This window comes from Ranitomeya variabilis, chromosome 3, assembly GCF_051348905.1.
Source record: "Ranitomeya variabilis isolate aRanVar5 chromosome 3, aRanVar5.hap1, whole genome shotgun sequence".
In the NCBI taxonomy this organism is placed as follows: domain Eukaryota; kingdom Metazoa; phylum Chordata; class Amphibia; order Anura; family Dendrobatidae; genus Ranitomeya; species Ranitomeya variabilis.
The window spans coordinates 450,049,835-450,072,524 of record NC_135234.1 but is presented as its reverse complement, the minus strand read 5'-3'; the positions used below and the strand labels follow the sequence as shown (position 1 = coordinate 450,072,524).

At 42.7% G+C, this 22,690-nt stretch overlaps 1 protein-coding gene across 1 annotated transcript in view; it reads right to left on the bottom strand.

Moving 5' to 3' along the window:
• Nucleotides 1-22,690, bottom strand: part of LOC143816311 (ATP-binding cassette sub-family C member 5-like) — a 270,602-nt gene that overhangs the window by 53,391 nt on the left and 194,521 nt on the right. Inside the window, exons 21-24 of the mRNA XM_077296529.1 lie at nucleotides 21,358-21,511; nucleotides 20,925-21,053; nucleotides 19,791-19,977; nucleotides 16,633-16,722 (exon numbers count right to left, since the gene is read on the bottom strand). Coding sequence (XP_077152644.1) covers nucleotides 16,633-16,722; nucleotides 19,791-19,977; nucleotides 20,925-21,053; nucleotides 21,358-21,511 — 560 coding nt within the window. The remainder of the gene's footprint in view (nucleotides 1-16,632; nucleotides 16,723-19,790; nucleotides 19,978-20,924; nucleotides 21,054-21,357; nucleotides 21,512-22,690) is intronic.

The following is a 22,690-nucleotide window of genomic DNA, read 5'->3' as shown; positions in this document are numbered from 1 at the left end:
AAGGGATAAAGTCCAGATATACTTTCAACCGATGATAATGAGGAATTGGACGAAGCCCTCTGAGGTGGGCATGTGTCATGATTTCCCCAATGGCAGGGAAATCAAAATAACGAACGGACTAGCTCTCGGGTGATGGGAACTAAAGTGACCGTGACCTGAACCTGACACAACACTGGAAGTAGCCGGGGAGTGTTTCCTACGATGCCCTAGACACCACGCGCCAGCCGGAGATCTAACTACCCCTATCGGAGGAATATACAGGCCTGCCTTACCTCCAGAGATGAACCCCAAAAGGAGATAGCAGCCCCCCACAAATATTGACGGTGAGTCAAGAGGAAAAGACATACGTAGGATGAACAGCAGATTTAGCACAGTGAGGTCCGCTTTCTAGATAGCAGAAGTACAGGAAAGAGTTACTTCACGGTCAACTTCAAAACACTACTCAAAAACACCATCCTGAAATTACTTTAAAACTCCAGTGACAACTCATACCACTGGAGTGGCAATTTCAGTCCACGAGAGCTTCCAGCTACAGAGAGTCACATTGCAGATAGCTGGACAAAAATAGCATTAACTAGAAACAAAATTCAACTTAGCTGAACAGGAGCTTGAGGCAGGAGAATGCAACAGAATGCTACTGATACATTGTTGGCCGGCATAAGACCAGCAGCCAAGCAGCCTTAAATAGGAAACTCCCCTAATGGGTGGCAACAGGTGATCAAGCATAGAAGAAGGCAAATAAGTGGCACTACCATAAAACACCACCGGGGGAGCCCACAAACAGAATTCACAACAGTACCCCCCCCTTAAGGAGGGGGCACCGAACCCTCACCAGAACCACCAGGGCGATCTGGATGAGCACTATGAAATGCACGAACCAAATCAGGAGCATGAACATCAGATGCTGTCACCCAAGAATTATCCTCCTGACCATAGCCTTTCCACTTAACCAGATATTCACGGAAAATATCGTGCATAAAGGACTGAAAAACGGAAGGGGCATTCGCGAGACCGAAAGGCATTACCAAATACTCAAAATGGCCTTCAGGCGTATTAAATGCGGTCTTCCACTCATCCCCCTGCTTAATCCGCACCAAATTATACGCACCACGTAGATCGATCTTAGTGAACCATTTCGCCCCCTTTATGCGAGCAAACAGATCAGTCAGTAAAGGTAACGGATACTGGTATTTAACTGTAATCTTATTCAGAAGTCGATAGTCGATACAAGGTCTCAATGAACCATCCTTTTTGCCCACAAAGAAAAACCCTGCCCCCAGTGGAGACAAAGAGGGGCGAATATGACCCTTTTCCAAAGATTCTCTGATATACTCCCGCATACCAGTATGTTCAGGTACAGACAAATTAAACAAGCGACCCTTAGGAAATTTACTACCGGGAATCAACTCAATAGCGCAGTCACACTCTCTGTGAGGAGGGAGAGAATCAATTTTAGGCTCCTGAAAGACATCATAAAAATCTGACAGAAATGCTGGGATCTCAGAGGGAGTAGATGAAGAAATGGGAACCAAAGGTGCATCCCCATGAATCCCCCGACATCCCCAGCTCAGCACAGACATTGATCTCCAGTCCAAGACTGGATTATGAATTTGTAACCATGGTAATCCAAGTACTAACACGTCATGTAGATTATATAACACAAGGAAACGAATAATCTCCTGATGGTCTGGGGTAAGATGCATAGTCACTTGTGTCCAATATTGTGGTTTATTGCTAGCCAAAGGTGTAGAATCAATACCCTTTAAGGGAATAGAAACCTCCAGAGGCTCTAAATCAAACCCACAACGCTTGGCAAAGGACCAATCCATGAGACTCAGAGCGGCGCCAGAATCCACATAAGCATCCACAGTAACAGATGATAAAGTACAAATCAATGTCACGGACAAAAGAAATTTAGACTGCAAGGTACCCATAGAAAAAGATTTATCAACCTTTTTATCAACCTTCTTTATGCGTTTAGAGCATGCTGATATAACATGAGCTGGATCTCCACAATAGAAGCACAACCCATTTTTGCGCCTGTAATTCTGTCGTTCGCCTCTAGACAAAACACTATCGCATTGCATATGCTCTGGTGCCTTTTCAGAGGTCACCGCCAAATGGTGCACAGGTTTTTGCTCAGAAGATACCGCCATATGGTGCACAGGTTTTTGCTCAGAAGACACTGCCATATGGTGCACAGGCTTTTGCTCAGAAGATACCGCCATATGGTGCACAGATTTTTGCTCAGAAGATACCGCCATATGGTGCACAGCTTTGCGCTCCCGTAAACGCCGATCAATCTGGATAGCCAATTTCATGGAATCATTCAGACCTGTAGGCACAGGGAACCCCACCATGACATCCTTCACGGCATCAGAGAGACCTTCTCTGAAATTAGCTGCTAGAGCGCACTCATTCCATTTAGTAAGCACCGACCATTTACGAAATTTTTGGCAGTATATCTCAGCTTCATCTTGCCCTTGGGAAAGAGCTATCAAGGCTTTCTCAGCCAAAATCTCTAAATTAGGTTCTTCATAAAGCAACCCCAGAGCCAGAAAAAACGCATCTACATTTAATAACGCAGGATCCCCTGGCGACAATGCAAATGCCCAACTTTGTGGGTCACCCCGTAATAGAGAAATAACAATTTTAACCTGTTGTGCAGGATCACCAGCAGAGTGAGATCTCAGAGACAAAAACAATTTACAATTCTCTCTGAAATTCAAAAAACGGGATCTGTCTCCGGTAAAAAATTCAGGCATAGGGATCTTAGGTTCAGACATTGGAGCACGTATAACAAAATCTTGTAAGTTCTGGACCTTTGTAGCCAGGTTATTCAAACCTGCAACCAAACTCTGTGGATCCATGATTCAAACAGGTGTAACCAAAGCCATTCAGAGATTAAGAGGAGAGGAAAAACAAAAAAAAAGGCTGAAGACTGCAGTTTAAGCAAGGAGTACAAATGAGCACATTCCAAACACAGAAGGGAAAAAAAAAACCTTCTCACATCCTTTCCTGCTTTAGTGCATAGTTTTAACACATTGGGCCGGCCAAACTGTCATGATTTCCCCAATGGCAGGGAAATCAAAATAACGAACGGACTAGCTCTCGGGTGATGGGAACTAAAGTGACCGTGACCTGAACCTGACACAACACTGGAAGTAGCCGGGGAGTGTTTCCTACGATGCCCTAGACACCACGCGCCAGCCGGAGATCTAACTACCCCTATCGGAGGAATATACAGGCCTGCCTTACCTCCAGAGATGAACCCCAAAAGGAGATAGCAGCCCCCCACAAATATTGACGGTGAGTCAAGAGGAAAAGACATACGTAGGATGAACAGCAGATTTAGCACAGTGAGGTCCGCTTTCTAGATAGCAGAAGTACAGGAAAGAGTTACTTCACGGTCAACTTCAAAACACTACTCAAAAACACCATCCTGAAATTACTTTAAAACTCCAGTGACAACTCATGCCACTGGAGTGGCAATTTCAGTCCACGAGAGCTTCCAGCTACAGAGAGTCACATTGCAGATAGCTGGACAAAAATAGCATTAACTAGAAACAAAATTCAACTTAGCTGAACAGGAGCTTGAGGCAGGAGAATGCAACAGAATGCTACTGATACATTGTTGGCCGGCATAAGACCAGCAGCCAAGCAGCCTTAAATAGGAAACTCCCCTAATGGGTGGCAACAGGTGATCAAGGATAGAAGAAGGCAAATAAGTGGCACTACCATAAAACACCACCGGGGGAGCCCACAAACAGAATTCACAACAGGCGTGGTTGCTGCCACCTATATACATTATTACTCTGAAAGTCATTTAAGTCACGTTGAAATTTTTTGACTTTAGTATCCTGGATCTCCTTAACCCATGTCGTCAATAATTTATCAATCTCACTTTTGAACAACTCCATTTCAGTAGAGGATAGGGTGCCAGTTAATTTCACTTGGAGGGCCTCAATTTCTCCTTCCAGAATATCTAGTGTTTTTTTATTCATACCAATGAGAATCTCCATCAGAGATCTAGAGCAGGTGGTACAGGTCTCCTCCCATCTATTACGAAAAAATGCATCCTCTACAGGGAATGAGGGTAGAATTCTAACCCTCAAACCCCGGGGTATCAAACTCTTCATCAAATAATTCTCAAGGGAAGCTTTGTTCCACCAGACCCGGGCTCTTTTCTTAATAAGGAATTTAAGTGAGTTTTTCAATTCTTCTTAACCAACACAATTCCTTTGATTGAGAAAGTCTGTACCTGGGTACGATTTATAGATGACATTTTTGTTATCTGGCAGGGTTCTGAGGAGGATCTAATTTCTTTCATTCAACTTTTGAATGATAATTCATTAAATATAAAGTTGACCCATAAGTATAGCCAGTCATCTATCGAGTTCTTGGACACCAAAATCCTCAAAGGCGAGGATGGCTTCCTACATACGGAGGTATACAGGAAGGAAACTTCCGTTAATTCGGTATTGCATGCCACTTCTTCACACCCTAGACCACTCAAGGATAGCATTCCGTATGGGCAGTTCCTAAGAACCAGGAGAATCTGCTCTACTGAATCTTCATTTCAAAACCAATCATCTGAACTGGCGCAACGGTTCCGAGAAAGGGGATACTCAAATCGGGTGATTAAACAGGGTTGGTCTAGAGCGGATAAAAAATCTAGGCAGGATTTGTTGAAATTAAAACCAAAAAGTACATCGACTATGCCAGCCACGGTGAGATTTATATCAGACTATAATGAAAAATGGAAACCAATGAGACAAGCTCTATCTAAGTTCTGGCCTATTATCACGAATGACTCCCTTTTGGCACAAAATATATCTGCGACTCCTACAATCACATATAGGAGATCTCGGAACCTCAAAGATATACTGGTTCATAGCCAATATAAGGGGATCACTAATCGCAATGTCTTTGGCACCAAGGGACCCAAATGGGGTTTTTTCCCCTGCAAAAAGTGTCTGGCTTGTCGTAATATGGACAGGGCCCAGGAATTCAAGGACATATATGGTAAGTGTTTTCACATTACCCACAACATCACATGTGGCACGGACTGTGTGATCTACTATGCCACATGTCCGTGCCACCTGATTTATGTGGGTATGACGTCCAGACAACTCAGAATACGGACCCGAGAACATGTTCGGGACATAGCCAGTGCGTGTGGGGTTACTGACCTGACACTTTTGAAACCGATACCACGGCATTTCAGACTAGCCCACAATTGTGATCCCAGTGGATTGAGGGTAATTGGTATCGATAGAATTCTGGTGGATTCGAGAGGTGGCAATATTAAGACCAGACTGGCCCAACTTGAGACTAAATGGATCTCAAAAATTGGCTCACTTCAACCTAAGGGCTTAAACGAAGTTATGAGCTTTGCTCCTTTTCTCTAAAGATTGTTATCTGGGTAATTTTGGTGTGTTCCTTCTTGTTTTTGTTTTTAATCTTTTAATGATTCGCATGTCTGCATATGTGTACATACACACTTTACCTAATTAGACATGTATTTTTATGCCTTTTAGCTGTTTTTTTGTATTAATTGTTTGTGTTGTCTCCTCCTTAGTGGTTTACATCTTTTGCATGAGAGTACGAATTGACCAGCCGCCGTCTACCTACTTCTTTCGTATAAAGCTATTCAGCTGGACTCCATCTATTTATATATGAAAGGATTATTATGAGTTTCACTGTAATGAATTTTTTGCATTAATTTATTGCTGTATATTTATATATTTGTTAGTATGTATATCTATGTGGCTTTTGTATGATACTTCTTGTTTGGTTATATGTCCAGTCAATCCCTCTCTTTTTACTGTATGCATTTATTTATATACTTAGTGGCACTTATATTTATCTATATTCTTATGAGCTTTAATATTATATTTGCACCTTTATTTATGAACTGTGAACATTCATCCACTATGTATTCTTGCACTGTGTACATTTTTTCTTTGGCTGTACACGACATTTATATGTCATGATGAAATTTTATTTAATTTTAATTTTTTCTGTGTCTCTGTACTATATATAGTTATTTGCTATCTTCAATCATATATTTAGTGGCACCCCCACTCTTACCAGTTTCAATGTCACATCTGCACTTTTATTCACATCTGCACTTTTATATATGGACTGTAAACATATACCCCTTATCATACATTTCCTCTTCGGCTGTGCACGACACTATGCATTTCCTCTTCGGTTGTGCACGACATCTGGTCTGTGCTGCGTATCTAGTATTCTCTTCTATCTTCACTTGTTTCCTTATTGCAGCGCAGTGCGCTTGCGCCCGTCGGCCATCTTGGGTTGCCGTGGTAACGTGTCCTATAGCGTCGTCTTGTTCCTCACTCCTCTGACGCGTCGGAGGTGGGCGGGACTTGATGACGTGGGACGCCGGACCCACCGCTTCCTGCTTTGGATCTGATGGACACTAAGCGCCGAGACAACCGCCGCATATATAAGGTTTGCACCGCGCCCCTGGTATTACCACGACCCCTTGGAAGAAGCTACGTTGCGAAACGCGCGTCGGGGTTCCTCCCCCTACCGCAGTCCTCTTGCCAGCAGGTAGTTACATGATATCGAGTGCTCGGTACTTTTCATTACGCTTATTCTGTCCCTGTATAATTATTCACAGGTTTAATGGTTAACCTTGTATGTGCACTGACACTTTATTAGCTCTTTATCTACCTCATGATATGGTCATGTATTTTTTAGAGTATTTATATACGTGCATTATATTCTTTATGGGACATATTTACATATACTTCTATGAGCCATGATATCCACTCACATAGAATTACCTTCAGCAATATATGCTATTACAAATCCTGAGCCTGCTGTTGCATAGAGTCTTACTATATATTTAACACAGCTTTACTACTTCTGTATGCATATGCCTGGTTATTTAACCTTTATGTGGACTGCTGTGGGGCCACTCTGCCTTGTTTCTATACCCTTGTCCTAGTATGTTTTGTTTAAAAAATTTTTTGGTTTTAACTACCTTTAATAAAGTAATTTAAATTTTATATTGCCTTTTGTGTGGTACCTCCCTTTTCTTTTGGATATATTTGATTGTGGTGGTACACCGTATATACTTTTTGGTCGAATCTATATTGGTAAACTGATTAATTTTCTGTGTTTTCACAGTCCTCTGACCATGGATATCAAAGCTAGAGACCAGTTATGGCTCTCCAACATTGACACGATTTTTAAGGGTGAACCTGTGCAGAGTGTGGGTAATGAGAATGGGAGCACTATTGAATTGAAAAACTCACTTAAATTCCTTATTAAGAAAAGAGCCCGGGTCTGGTGGAACAAAGCTTCCCTTGAGAATTATTTGATGAAGAGTTTGATACCCCGGGGTTTGAGGGTTAGAATTCTACCCTCATTCCCTGTAGAGGATGCATTTTTTCGTAATAGATGGGAGGAGACCTGTACCACCTGCTCTAGATCTCTGATGGAGATTCTCATTGGTATGAATAAAAAAACACTAGATAGTCTGGAAGGAGAAATTGAGGCCCTCCAAGTGAAATTAACTGGCACCCTATCCTCTACTGAAATGGAGTTGTTCAAAAGTGAGATTGATAAATTATTGACGACATGGGTTAAGGAGATCCAGGATACTAAAGTCAAAAAATTTCAACGTGACTTAAATGACTTTCAGAGTAATAATGTATATAGGTGGCAGCAAACACGCCCACCTCAGAGGGCTTCGTCCAATTCCTCATTATCATCGGTTGAAAGTATATCTGGACTTTATCCCTTTAAAGGAGGTTCTGGCAACAAGAACAAACGTGGCGGTGGCCATAGATTTAGCCCCTACCAACATAGGAATTTGAGATCCTCCAATAAGTCCTCAAAACTCCAGGTAATAAATCTCTCAGGCATTGAGTTAACTGTGGATCAAATTGATGTACTCAGTATGGGTTTAACATTCTCTCCTGTGGCGTCCTTTGATTACTTTACAGCCTTAAAGGACTTACACCTTTTTGCCAGAAAATTGGTTCTTAAAAAACTGCACGACAAACCATCTGCTACAAGCGAATGGTCTACCCAGAAACAAGAAACTATAGCCATACTGGAAGAACTAAGTGATGAGACTCCAACATCTACTCCTGTGAGTAAATTTATGGCATTTAAACCTAAAAAGTTCCCATCACTTAGTCTTTATCCTGATATTGACTTATTTGTCCGATTGGTTGCTGATGAATTTCGTCGTATCCCTACTGGGATACAGCATGACAACCTGACGAGAAAACAGAGGAAGGCCCTTAAGGAATTGAGATCCCTTGACAACATTGTAATCAAACCCTCTGATAAAGGGGGAAATATTGTCTTATGGCCTTCCCTGATGTACGAAAGAGAAGCATATAGGCAATTGAGGGATTCAAATTGCTACAAGCGTCTTACCTTCAATCCCACGACCAACTATCAGAATCAACTGAGAGATTTAGTGGAACAAGCCTTCTACAATGGCACCATATCAAAAGAGATTATGGATGGCTTGGTTCCAGAGACACCACGGACACCTTGTCTATATCTACTCCCTAAAGTACATAAGTCCACCACTAACCCCCCTGGACGTCCTATCGTTTCAGGGGGGGGTGGACTTTGTGAACAGGTTAATAAATTTCTTGACTTCCATCTAAAACCTATGGTTGAATGCCTTCCATCTTATATTCAAGATACGGGTGATGTACTCCGCAAATTGATGGACATCCCCCTTGAAACTGATATGTGGTTGGTAACCCTTGACGTTGAGTCATTGTATACGTCTATCCGCCACAATGATGGAATTGAGGCAGTCAGAAGTTTCTTGCATATGTCCAGTAGTGATAATGATCTAATTGAGTTTCTTATTACACTACTGGAATATGCACTTACCCATAACTTCTTCATGTTTAAGGATGTTCTGTATCTCCAATTACAGGGGACTGCTATGGGGGCTGCATTTGCGCCCTCATATGCAAATTTGTTTATGGGGTCATGGGAGCGTGACATCTTCTTAACCAACACAATTCCTTTGATTGTGAAAGTCTGTACCTGGGTACGATTTATAGATGACATTTTTGTTATCTGGCAGGGTTCTGAGGAGGATCTAATTTCTTTCATTCAACTTTTGAATGATAATTCATTAAATATAAAGTTGACCCATAAGTATAGCCAGTCATCTATCGAGTTCTTGGACACCAAAATCCTCAAAGGCGAGGATGGCTTCCTACATACGGAGGTATACAGGAAGGAAACTTCCGTTAATTCGGTATTGCATGCCACTTCTTCACACCCTAGACCACTCAAGGATAGCATTCCGTATGGGCAGTTCCTAAGAACCAGGAGAATCTGCTCTACTGAATCTTCATTTCAAAACCAATCATCTGAACTGGCGCAACGGTTCCGAGAAAGGGGATACTCAAATCGGGTGATTAAACAGGGTTGGTCTAGAGCGGATAAAAAATCTAGGCAGGATTTGTTGAAATTAAAACCAAAAAGTACATCGACTATGCCAGCCACGGTGAGATTTATATCAGACTATAATGAAAAATGGAAACCAATGAGACAAGCTCTATCTAAGTTCTGGCCTATTATCACGAATGACTCCCTTTTGGCACAAAATATATCTGCGACTCCTACAATCACATATAGGAGATCTCGGAACCTCAAAGATATACTGGTTCATAGCCAATATAAGGGGATCACTAATCGCAATGTCTTTGGCACCAAGGGACCCAAATGGGGTTTTTTCCCCTGCAAAAAGTGTCTGGCTTGTCGTAATATGGACAGGGCCCAGGAATTCAAGGACATATATGGTAAGTGTTTTCACATTACCCACAACATCACATGTGGCACGGACTGTGTGATCTACTATGCCACATGTCCGTGCCACCTGATTTATGTGGGTATGACGTCCAGACAACTCAGAATACGGACCCGAGAACATGTTCGGGACATAGCCAGTGCGTGTGGGGTTACTGACCTGACACTTTTGAAACCGATACCACGGCATTTCAGACTAGCCCACAATTGTGATCCCAGTGGATTGAGGGTAATTGGTATCGATAGAATTCTGGTGGATTCGAGAGGTGGCAATATTAAGACCAGACTGGCCCAACTTGAGACTAAATGGATCTCAAAAATTGGCTCACTTCAACCTAAGGGCTTAAACGAAGTTATGAGCTTTGCTCCTTTTCTCTAAAGATTGTTATCTGGGTAATTTTGGTGTGTTCCTTCTTGTTTTTGTTTTTAATCTTTTAATGATTCGCATGTCTGCATATGTGTACATACACACTTTACCTAATTAGACATGTATTTTTATGCCTTTTAGCTGTTTTTTTGTATTAATTGTTTGTGTTGTCTCCTCCTTAGTGGTTTACATCTTTTGCATGAGAGTACGAATTGACCAGCCGCCGTCTACCTACTTCTTTCGTATAAAGCTATTCAGCTGGACTCCCATCTATTTATATATGAAAGGATTACTATGAGTTTCACTGTAATGAATTTTTTGCATTAATTTATTGCTGTATATTTATATATTTGTTAGTATGTATATCTATGTGGCTTTTGTATGATACTTCTTGTTTGGTTATATGTCCAGTCAATCCCTCTCTTTTTACTGTATGCATTTATTTATATACTTAGTGGCACTTATATTTATCTATATTCTTATGAGCTTTAATATTATATTTGCACCTTTATTTAAGAACTGTGAACATTCATCCACTATGTATTCTTGCACTGTGTACATTTTTTCTTTGGCTGTACACGACATTTATATGTCATGATGAAATTTTATTTAATTTTAATTTTTTCTGTGTCTCTGTACTATATATAGTTATTTGCTATCTTCAATCATATATTTAGTGGCACCCCCACTCTTACCAGTTTCAATGTCACATCTGCACTTTTATTCACATCTGCACTTTTATATATGGACTGTAAACATATACCCCTTATCATACATTTCCTCTTCGGCTGTGCACGACACTATGCATTTCCTCTTCGGTTGTGCACGACATCTGGTCTGTGCTGCGTATCTAGTATTCTCTTCTATCTTCACTTGTTTCCTTATTGCAGCGCAGTGCGCTTGCGCCCGTCGGCCATCTTGGGTTGCCGTGGTAACGTGTCCTATAGCGTCGTTTTGCTCCTCACTCCTGACGCGTCGGAGGTGGGCGGGACTTGATGACGTGGGACGCCGGACCCACCGCTTCCTGCTTTGGATCTGATGAACGCTAAGCGCCGAGACAACCGCCGCATATATAAGGTTTGCACCGCGCCCCTGGTATTACCACGACCCCTTGGAAGAAGCTACGTTGCGAAACGCGCGTCGGGGTTCCTCCCCCTACCGCAGTCCTCTTGCCAGCAGGTAGTTACATGATATTGAGTGCTCGGTACTTTTCATTACGCTTATTCTGTCCCTGTATAATTATTCACAGGTTTAATGGTTAACCTTGTATGTGCACTGACACTTTATTAGCTCTTTATCTACCTCATGATATGGTCATGTATTTTTTAGAGTATTTATATACGTGCATTATATTCTTTATGGGACATATTTACATATACTTCTATGAGCCATGATATCCACTCACATAGAATTACCTTCAGCAATATATGCTATTACAAATCCTGAGCCTGCTGTTGCATAGAGTCTTACTATATATTTAACACAGCTTTACTACTTCTGTATGCATATGCCTGGTTATTTAACCTTTATGTGGACTGCTGTGGGGCCACTCTGCCTTGTTTCTATACCCTTGTCCTAGTATGTTTTGTTTAAAAAAATTTTTGGTTTTAACTACCTTTAATAAAGTAATTTAAATTTTATATTGCCTTTTGTGTGGTACCTCCCTTTTCTTTTGGATATATTTGATTGTGGTGGTACACCGTATATACTTTTTGGTCGAATCTATATTGGTAAACTCCTTTAGGTAGCTGTAGCAGCTGCCTCCACTGATCGCCTTGCCTGGGTTTGTTATTTAAACCTGCTCTGGGCTTTAGTTCATGCCAGCTGTCAATGTTCTTGGTTGGATTTGGTTCTCTCCTTGGATTTCTCATATGGCCTGTCCTTGTCAGCAAAAGATAAGTTTTTGCTAGTTCTTGTTTGTCCATTTGTTTGGACTCTATTGCTCTGCAAATATGTCTCTTTTTGTCCAGCTTGTCACTATGTCATATTCAGGCTAGCTGGAAGCTCTGGGGAAGCAGATTTGCCCCTCCACACCGTGAGTCGGTGTGGAGTTCATTTTTGTAAACTCTGCGTGGATTTTGTAGTTTTTAATACTGACCGCACAGTATCCTTTTCTCTCTGTCTATCAAGTTTAGTATTGGCCTCCTTTGCTGAAATCTGATTTCATTTCTGTGTACGTCATTTCCCTCTCCACTCACAGTCAATATTTGTGGGGGGCTGTCTTTCCTTTTGGGGTTATCTCTGAGGCAAGATAGCTTTCTATTTCCTACTTTAGGGGTAGTTAGCTCTTAGGCTGCGACAAGGTGTCTAGGAAGAGTCAGGAACATCCCACGGCTATTACTAGTGTTGTTGTTAGGATTAGAAACTGCGGTCAGTAGAGATACCACCTCCTCTGAGCTCGTCCCATGTTGCGTTTTAGCCACCAGGTCATATCAGTGTGGCCTCTTAACCACCAGGTCATAACACTGGACATGGTGTGGTGGTATTTGTCCCCTTTATGTGATATAGTTCGGTCACTGTGGTGGTAATATGTGGTGTGGACATGGGGTGGTGGTATTTGTTCCTTGTAGATGGTATTATAGGTCACTATGTGGTGTTAATATGGTGTCTGGTCATGGTGTTGTGGTATTTGTCCCTTGTATGTGGTATTATTGGTCATTTTAAAAATTGAAAAATAAATAAAAATATACCTAAATTGTATTGCATATTTTAACAAATGTTTAATAGGTTAAAGGGAACCTGTCACCCCCAAAATCGACGATGAGCTAAGCCCACCAGCATCAGGGGCTTATCTACAGCATTCTGGAATGCTGTAGATAAGTCCCCGATGTATCCTGAAAGATGACAAAAAGTGGTTATATTATACTCACTTAGGGGCGGTCCCGCTGCGGTCCGGTCTGATGGGCTTCGCAGTCCGGGGCCTCCCATCTTCTTACGATGACGTCCTCTTCTTGTCTTCACACTGCGGCTCCGGCGCAGGCATACTTTGTCTGCCCTGTTAAGGCCAGAGCAAAGTACTGCAGTGCGCAGGCGCTGGGTCTCTCCCGAAGCCTGCGCCCTGCGGTACTTTGCTCTGCCCTTAACAGGGCAGACAAAGTACGCCTGCTCCGGAGCCGCAGCGTGAAGACAAGAAGAGAACGTCATCGTAAGAAGATGGGAGGCCCCTGACCGCGAAGCCCACCACAGCGGGACCGCCCCTAAGTGAGTAAATCTAACCTCTTTTTCTTATCTTTCAGGATACATCGGGGGCTTATCTACAGCATTCCAGAATGCTGTAGATAAGCCCATGATGCTGGTGGGCTTAAGCTGGAGTTACACTAAACGACTTACCAACGATCACGACCAGCGATACGACCTGGCCGTGATCGTTGGTAAGTCGTTGTGTGGTCGCTGGGGAGCTGTCACACAGACAGCTCTCTCCAGCGACCAACGATCAGGGGAACGACTTCGGCATCGTTGAAACTGTCTTCAACGATGCCGAAGTCCCGCTGCAGCACCCGGGTAAACAGGGTAAACATCGGGTTACTAAGTGCAGGGCCGCGCTTAGTAACCCGATATTTACCCTGGTTACCATTGTAAAAGTAAAAAAACACTACATACTCACATTATGATGTCTGTCACGTCCTCCGCCGGCGTCCACAGGGTTAAAACTGCTTTCAGCAAGAGCGCTGCTAATATGCACGCGCTGCTGCCGAGAGCTTCCCTGCACTGAATGTGTCAGCGCCGGCAGTAACAGCGGTGACGTCACCGCTGTGCTCTGCTTTACGGCCGGCGCTGACACAGTCAGTGCAGGGAAGCTCTCGGCAGCAGCGCGTGCATTAGCAGCGCTCCTGCCGAAAGCAGTTTTAACCCTGTGGACGCCGGGGAACATGACAGACATCAGAATGTGAGTATGTACTGTTTTTTTTTTTAACTTTTACAATAGTAACCAGGGTAAATATCGGGTTACTAAGCACGGCCCTGCGCTTAGTAACCCAATATTTACCCTGGTTACAAGTGAACACATCGCTGGATCGGCGTCACACATGCCGATCCAGCGATGACAGCGGGTGATCAGCGACCAAAAAATGGTCCTGATCATTCCCCAACGACCAACGATCTCCCAGCAGGGGCCTGATCGTTGGTCGCTGTCACACATAACGAGATCGTTAGCGGGATCATTGCTACGTCACCAAAAGCGTGACGTTGCAACGATATCGTTAGCGATATCGTTATGTGTGACTCAGCCTTCAGCTCATCGTCGATTTTGGGGGTGACAGGTTCCCTTTAAAGTAGAGTAGGGCCCAGTCTAAAGAGTCTACCTTATCGTCGTAGCAGATTAAAAAAATCCTTTGGCCAAAATAAAAGCTTCTGGCTATGTGTGATCTGGTGATGGGAACTGTTAATGTGTGATTGGTGAGAAGTGGAGTTTTTCCAAGAGAGAGCGATGGGACTTTGGACAGTTTGAGGGGTGGAAGCGGAGCTGGGGTGGAGCCTGGGTGGAGTCTCAAGGGGGCCCAAAAAAATTTGCCAGTATGGGGCCCTGAAATTCCTAGTGGCAGCTTTGCCTATGTGTGTGGGAATGGGTGCTGAACAAGTAATTCCCTAAGTGATAAATACACAGCGGGCCTCATCAGTTATACCCAACCTATTCACAATTGTCTTATTGCCATTGGACTAATTGAGTGTTGTTTGCTGTCCATTACACCATGAAATTATGAAATTCTGCTTGTGTGTATACATGTAAGAAAATCTAAGTGTAGACTGTAGAGGTAACTGAACTACTATCACATGGAAACTGGGAGGTTACAAAAAGTTCATACACACATTGTGTCTCTGATTATTTCCTAGGAAACCAGTAACATCACATTTACGCAATCTGTCAGAAGAGCAATATAACTTTAACTCCACTTTACTCCATGATAGACTTTTATCTCTAAACTAGGTCAGCTGAGCTTAAACATTTACAGCCTACGCCCTTTGGGAAAACAGAATCCCTTCCAAAGAAATGTTGGCTTCTGCAGCTACAGATGGTAAACTCAAATGAGTATTCCTACTGAGGATATTAACTGCTTATCTTCAGGAAAGTTTCATTAAGGTATGATAGGTGTAGCCCCACTGTGACACCAATCTTTAGAATAGTTGTCTCTCAACCCGTGTTCCAACAGGCAAGGCATCAACCCACTGTTAGGGAATGAATGGAGTTGTGGGAGTGGTGGTCGTTTATATGCATGGCTCTTCTTAATCACCTCTATTGGAATTATGAAAAAAAGCTAAGCAAATGTGACTAGACTGAGATAAGGACACATTCTCTGCCAGAATACAGAAGCCCACCACTGTTCTTGGGATAGGTGTTGGTTACTGACGGGGTAGGGGAACCTGCATCTATTAGAAATGTATGACATCCTAAGCATATATCATGCTTTAGTGTTATTTTCTACCATGCAGATGTATATGCATTGTTAAAAAAAATCTCCAACCTTTCCTTAGGCAGCTGTATATGTACTTAAAGGTTTTGTCCGTTCTAAAATGAAAAGTCTGCAGTCACTCTGGATGATGTACTGTATGCGATGTGCATACTCCTGGGCACAGCCCGTCTAGTGGGCTCAGCCTCTCTCCATATACTTGAATGGACGGCTGCATCACTAGACAGGGTGCGGCCTCGCTCTATAGAAGTATATGGAGCGAGGCCGCTCCTACAAGACGGGTTCTGCCTGGAAGTGTGCATAACGCATACCTCACCGCCGCTCCCAGCAACTCCTCACAGTGCGTGAGCTGTGGGAATTTATAAGTCTGTAGTCACACAGAGTGACTGCAGACTTACCAATTTACACTGACAACCCATTTATTGTAGTCAGTATCTAACCTGCATATTACACGTCTGCTACATCCTTTTCATTGCTTCAATAAATGTTACGATTTCCTTACATTCTTTCAAGGTGACCAGATTCTTCCTGGTGTTATGTTCGCCCTTACTTGGGGTCAGCTTCCTATTAAACACACATCCCATATTGTAGAGATGCATTAACACCGCCCTCAAAAAATGGAATGACACTAGCACTGGCCAGCGTCAGGACAGAATCCTTCATTGCATGCACCACAGTGCTAATTAGTGAACGCTGAGCGTGCGTTCTCACAGTGCAAGAAGGCATTAAAGGGCCAGCGGCCTAAGCTTTGTGGTCCCTGAAAACTTGCCCAGGGGCCGAAGGTAATGGCATCGTGGGCCATAAATCAGCCCCTGGCCTCAGGTTCACCACCCCTGCCTTAGTGCTATGTAGATCATTGTCAGCCAAATTTGTCCCCACCTTTTCTTACCCTCCCTCCCTTAACATGCTGTTTTCATTCTTGCCTACTGCTTACTATAATTATGAAGACAGTTTTTTGGTAGGATAGAAATCTAATGTGTCTTTTAAAAAAAAAAAATAGTCATAAACCTCTAAATAACAAGACGGACTTACCTCAATATAATAATGAATTCTTTCCACTGAAGTAAATCTGGCTTCTGTCTCAGTGACCAAGCGCACAGTAAACTGAAACAGTCCTGTAAGCTGCAATAAGGAAAATTTTTAGGTTTCCACTTATTCCATTTTTCTGTAAACACAGGGTACAATTCATCGTTTGCGATGTAATGAAGTCATTTTTCTTTTTTTGCCTTGTTATATTCGCCTTGTCTTGACTTCTTTTTTTTTTCTACAACCATTTTTTGCAACTTTTTAGCACCAAAAGTCGCAAATCCTTTAAAAAAGCACAAGAAGGTGCCAAATCGAGAAATCCTCCAGAAACCTTACTCCAGGGGAACACTAAAGTGAGATGCGCCAAAAAAATGCAACATTTGGTTACAGTCGCATTTTTATGAATCTGTCTAAAACATCTCGATGAGTATAGTTGTCGAGGAAAAATAAAGCAGACTTAAAACAGAAAGAAAACTTTAAAAGTGACACAAAACATACAGTGAATAAGGTGAATAAAAAGGAGCAAATTACACCGGAAAACTGGAGAAACAGCATTGATGAATGGGGCCATAATATCTTAATGGGAATCTGTCAGCAGGTTTTTTTGCTATTTAATCTGAGAACAGCAAAATATAGGGGCAGAGATTCTGATTTCTAGGGATGTGTCACTTATTAGGGTACCGTCACACAGTGCCATTTTCATCGCTACGACGGCACGATTCGTGACGTTCTAGCGATATCGTTACGATATCGTTGTGTCTGACACGCTACTGCGATCAGACATCACGCTGAGAATCGTACGTCGTAGCAGATCGTTTGGAACTTTCTTTCGTCGCTTGATCACCCGCTGACATCGCTGGATCGTTGTGTGTGACACCGATCCAGCGATGTGTTCGCTTGTAACCAGGGTAAACATCGGGTAACTAAGCGCAGGGCCGCGCTTAGTAACCCGATGTTTACCCTGGTTATTAGCGTAAATGTAAAAAAAACAAACAGTACATACTTACATTCCGGTGTCTGTCCTCCGGCGTCTCAGCTTCTCCGCACTGTGAGCGCCTGCCGGTCGGAAAGCGAGCACAGCGGTGACGTCACCGCTCTGCTTTCCGGCTATGGTGCTTACACAGTGCAGAGAAGCAGAACGCCGGGGGACAGACACCGGAATGTAAGTATGTACTGTTTGTTTTTTTTACGTTTACGCTGGTAACCAGGGTAAACATCGGGTTACTAAGCGCGGCCCTGCGCTTAGTAACCCGATGTTTACCCTGGTTACCCGGGGACTTCGGCATCGCTCCAGCGCCGTGATTGCAAAGTGTGACCGCAGTCTACGACGCTGGAGCGATAATCATACGACGCTGCGACGTCACGGATCGTGCCGTCGTAGCGATGAAAATGGCACTGTGTGACGGTACCCTTAGGCTGTGTGTTGTAGTTTCAATACTATCAATGTTTTGTAAGCAAGAGATTATCACTGCCTGATTAGATCTCATGTTTAGACTAGTCCAGCCAATCTGTGTAACCCCGCCCCACCAGTGATCGTCAGCTCCCTGACAATGTACAGTGTGCACAGGAAGCTGCCAATCAAGGTTGTGAGTTGGGTTACATCGGTGTCAAACATGATGCCCCTACATCCTGTAGCTCTCATATTACTTAGCAAAATTCTGACAGAGTCCCTTTAAAGCGAACCTGTCACCAGGTTTGGCCGATACGAGTTACGGCCACTGCCTTTCATGGCTTATGTACAGTATTCTATAATGCTGTAGATAAGCCCCCGATCCGACCTTCAAGGACGAAAAATAATTTTTATTATACTCACCTGCAGGGCGGTCCAGTCCGAAGGGTGCCGGAGGTCCTGGTCCGGCGCCTCCCATCTTCTTGTGATGCCGCCCTCCTGCTGGCTTCATGCCTTGTTGAGGGCAGAGCAAAGTACTGCAGTGCGAAGGCACAGGGAAAGATCAGAGAGGCCCAGCGCCTGCACACTGCAGTACTTTGCTCTGACCTTAACAGAACAGGGCAGATAAGTAGGAGGCAGGAGCACAATGCTGCGGAGCCATGAAGCAAGCAGGAGGGCGGCATCGCAAGAAGATGGGAAGCACCGGAACAGGACCAGCGACACCCATCGGACCGGACCGCCCCGCAGGTGAGTATAGTAAAAGTTATTTTTCTTCTCTTGCAGTGTAAGGAAGTGGAACACAAGAAGAGTCCAGGGGTGGTTACCTTCTCTGCTCCGTGCCTGGAACAATTGAGCTGTGCTACAGGTTCCCCGGGGGGCAGACTCAAAGACGGGGACAGGAAGGAAGCTGGGCAGAGAGCGGGAAAGGCGCACGCGCAAGTGGCAGAGCAGCGTGTGCAGCAGTCAGAGCAGGATGCAGCTGCACTCCGGGGAGGAGAGAGGGCTCCTGGTCAGAGGACAAATGCAGGGAGATTGCCCAGAAAGACTGCATCTTGTGAGTACATGAAAGCGGACTCTGCTGTAACTGGAGAGGGGCGCCTTGATACACGTGCAGAGACAGTGGCCCGTGCAGAGACAGTGGCCCCTGGTACCCACGGTATCAGTGCAGAGCCCCTGATTCCTGTTAAGAGACTTAATAATAGACTGAGCATCGTTCTACCGGCATAGGCTGTGCTCTTAAAGCTAAAGACTCACGAGCCGAGGGGACCCCGTTTGCTTAGCATCCCCTCTGTCTATCACATTAACTCCCGAAACCCCCAGGCTGCTGGTTCCTAGAGACTACACAGCTCACGGATAACAGAGGGACGACAAGTGCCACTGTTTCACAGCGCCTATGTTGGAGAAGACAACCAATTCAAGCAAGTCATCATCAGACTGATAAGTGTTCTTTTTCTCAAGAAATCCTGCTTAATTCTGTTATACTGTTTGACTCCCATATTTTGCACCGTTATCTTTTCAGTTTATATTCTACTGTTCTCTCCCTGCGAGGAGAATATTGTCCCTATTAATAAATCCCCCTCAACAGTTGGTCTGTCTGTTCCGTGGTGACATACTCAACCCTGCACTCTATTACAGCAGGTCGGGTTGGGGGCTTATATACAGCATTATAGAATGCTGTAGATAAGCCCTGAAAGGTGATGGCCGTACCTTAGATTGGCCAAACCTGGTGACAGGTTCCCTTTAAATAGATGTTGAACATTATTGTATCATGTACCTGTACTGCGTAAGACAAGGCAAGGCCAGCATAGGCCACATCTATTTGTCCATGCATGAACACCACGCACAAAGCAGTCAATGTTATGACAGCCAAGCTAATCAGATCTAGGCGCACTGCCAACCAACGAGCTGCACAGCTGAAGAGGAAACATGGCACTTGGTTGACATCTAAAAGTTTCTGATATCTGGAAAATACAAAGATAGATATATATATATATATATATATATATATATATATATATATATATTGAAAAACATGAAAATATTAGCTACTAAAAGTATCACATTCTATACAATACATGAACATTCTCAAAATGAGCTATAAGTCACATATATATTCAATTTCTCATTCAAAACTCGCTTAGGCAATGTTTTTTAATGTAAAGAACTAGCTGTCTGTGGATTGCGTAGCCTACTCATGCAGAAAAATCCAATGCAGAAAAATCTTAAACTTTACTAAAAAAAGTATTCTCCAGTAGTAGAAAAAAAAATAGAAATGTCATTAGAAATTAATTCTTAAATATTTTTATGTAGCCAGCCTCACTTCTTTTTTCTAAGACTAAATTCACATTGCGTTTTTGCAGTATATTTGGGTGATTCCATCTGAATACCCCAATGGGGCTATAGACTTCAATGACACTCCATTTCAGGTTTTTCTTTCTGAACATGTCAATCTGTTCAGATGGAAATCTATTCTAGAATGGTAATATCAGAGGTGCTTATCAGCATGTGCAGTAGGCTCCCTGCTGCTGTGACCTGGAGATAGCTCCCCAATACATAGCATAGGATATAGAACAAATCTGAAAGACGGTGATTCTGCGAATGATAGCAAGAAATAAATTTTAGCAATGAATAGGACAATTGCAAAAATATCTGTATCAAATCTGCTGCTTGTGATTGATTAGTTCTCACTGTATTGTCATGGGATCCATCCTATTAAACACTTAATTAATCTCTATACTAGGAAGTAAGATTAATTAACAGTTGATCAAAACAAGTTTCAATATTTTCAGGCTTTTGCAGTAGGTTATTCACGAGAACATAGGATTTGGCTAACATAGGAGCAGGTTAGCCAAATTATTATACTTTGGAGATATCTGTCATTTTAGAAATATTATAAAGGAGGACTTACTTAGTAAGACATTCATTGGTCTTATTATAGGCTTGTATGGTTGTGATTCCTTGTAAAGTCGATGTGATATGAGATATGAATGGAGATTGAGTTATATTATCCAGGCGCTTTAACTCCCGAATTAGCACTCTGTAAATATGATTGACGAACAAGAAAAAGGTAAGCTAACTGACAATGAGCATACATTTAATACAACTAATTCACACAAAAAAGAAAACAGGCTATAATACTTTAAACGTAAAATGTAGTTCATCCACCAACAACAGTGATTGCGGAAAACACCTCCATAATCAGCAGAGCTCTGTAAATTACCATTAAACTCTGAATATATTGTTAACAGTTACTGAAAAAACTTGATCAATGCTGGATTATACAGACAAAAGAGTCATCATAAGCAGATTAATTTGCTGGAACACAAGTCACCAGCACTTACCTGGAAGCTCTGTTCACTAAGTAGAAGACAGCACTCAGTGGTACCACAGCTATAAGAAACCAGGGAAACACTGAGCTAATGATACCGAGGCAGAAGAAGACGAGGATCATATTCTGCATGAGTTGTTCCATTTGGTTTGGAAGGCGTATGTCAACTGTAATAGCATCAGAAAAAAGGGATTAAATAAAAAATGTAACTTCTAAAGTATAATTAGACTTAAAGGAGTGTAACAAAATCAGAGTAAGCCACATAGCTTATGTTCTTGGAGCTACTTTGACCCCAATACCCCCACAATAGAAAAAAACAAACACTATAACACTTATTTGGGATAAAGGAGTTGTCCACAGCTTTATTACCACAAATCCATACAAAATAAAACTCTATCCATGCCCCTTTAATCTAAACTGTGTCCTGTTATAATGACTGAAAGCCAACCACTGTTGTACAGCAGGCCTTGCGAATAGCACATGACTGGGCGTGGAAGAGAACCGCCACGCTGTGACAGCATCTCATACTTCTAAATTGAGAAACAGCTTTAATAATAACAAAAATATTCAAAATAAACAACAACATTTAGCGGAGGTAGGGTGGGTGCATTTCATCATCTGTAAGGTAAGATGTCAGATTGACCAATGCTCCTCAGTACCCCTTCTTTATCAAAGACCCACCACACTCACTCCCTGAGGGGCAGCCCCGATACTTCTTCCTACACTTTCTATTAACTCTAAGGAAACTCTCTTGCAGCCCTAGGTACTATTCTTAACTAGTTCAGGTCATGATAGGTTAGGATTAACGTTTCCTTACTCTACGATGTAAAATCCTTGGTATAGTGTTAGGCTACAAGGATGTATCAGTGTTGGGTAAAACCTGAAATCAGATTAATTTTATTGCGGCTCACCAAATATAGATGAGATATCTCTGAGAACATTGCTTGTTCACAGACTTTGATCTCTATACAAGTACAACAGGTGGTCACATTTAGTGCGATATTCTGTGGTCACAGAAATATTTCACCATGCAAGTTGGGCTTTAGAAACCCTTTGTCACATTGGACAAATGACCACATGTATTGAAAACACCTGTCTGAATGTAAGCCCTTTAAGGACAACTCTAATTATAATTTTTCTGACAAGTGGTTGATCGTAAGATGGTATAAATAAGCACTAGTGTCAGGGGTATACACAGAAATCATTGTGCGCCAAAACAAAACTTGACAAATGTGTTAATTTTGTATTAAATTAATGGTCACCATAATTATATAACAGAGTTGTATTAGGGGACTTCTATAACTCAGTGTGCCAGTGAAGATCCCCAGGGAACTGCATTATCAGCA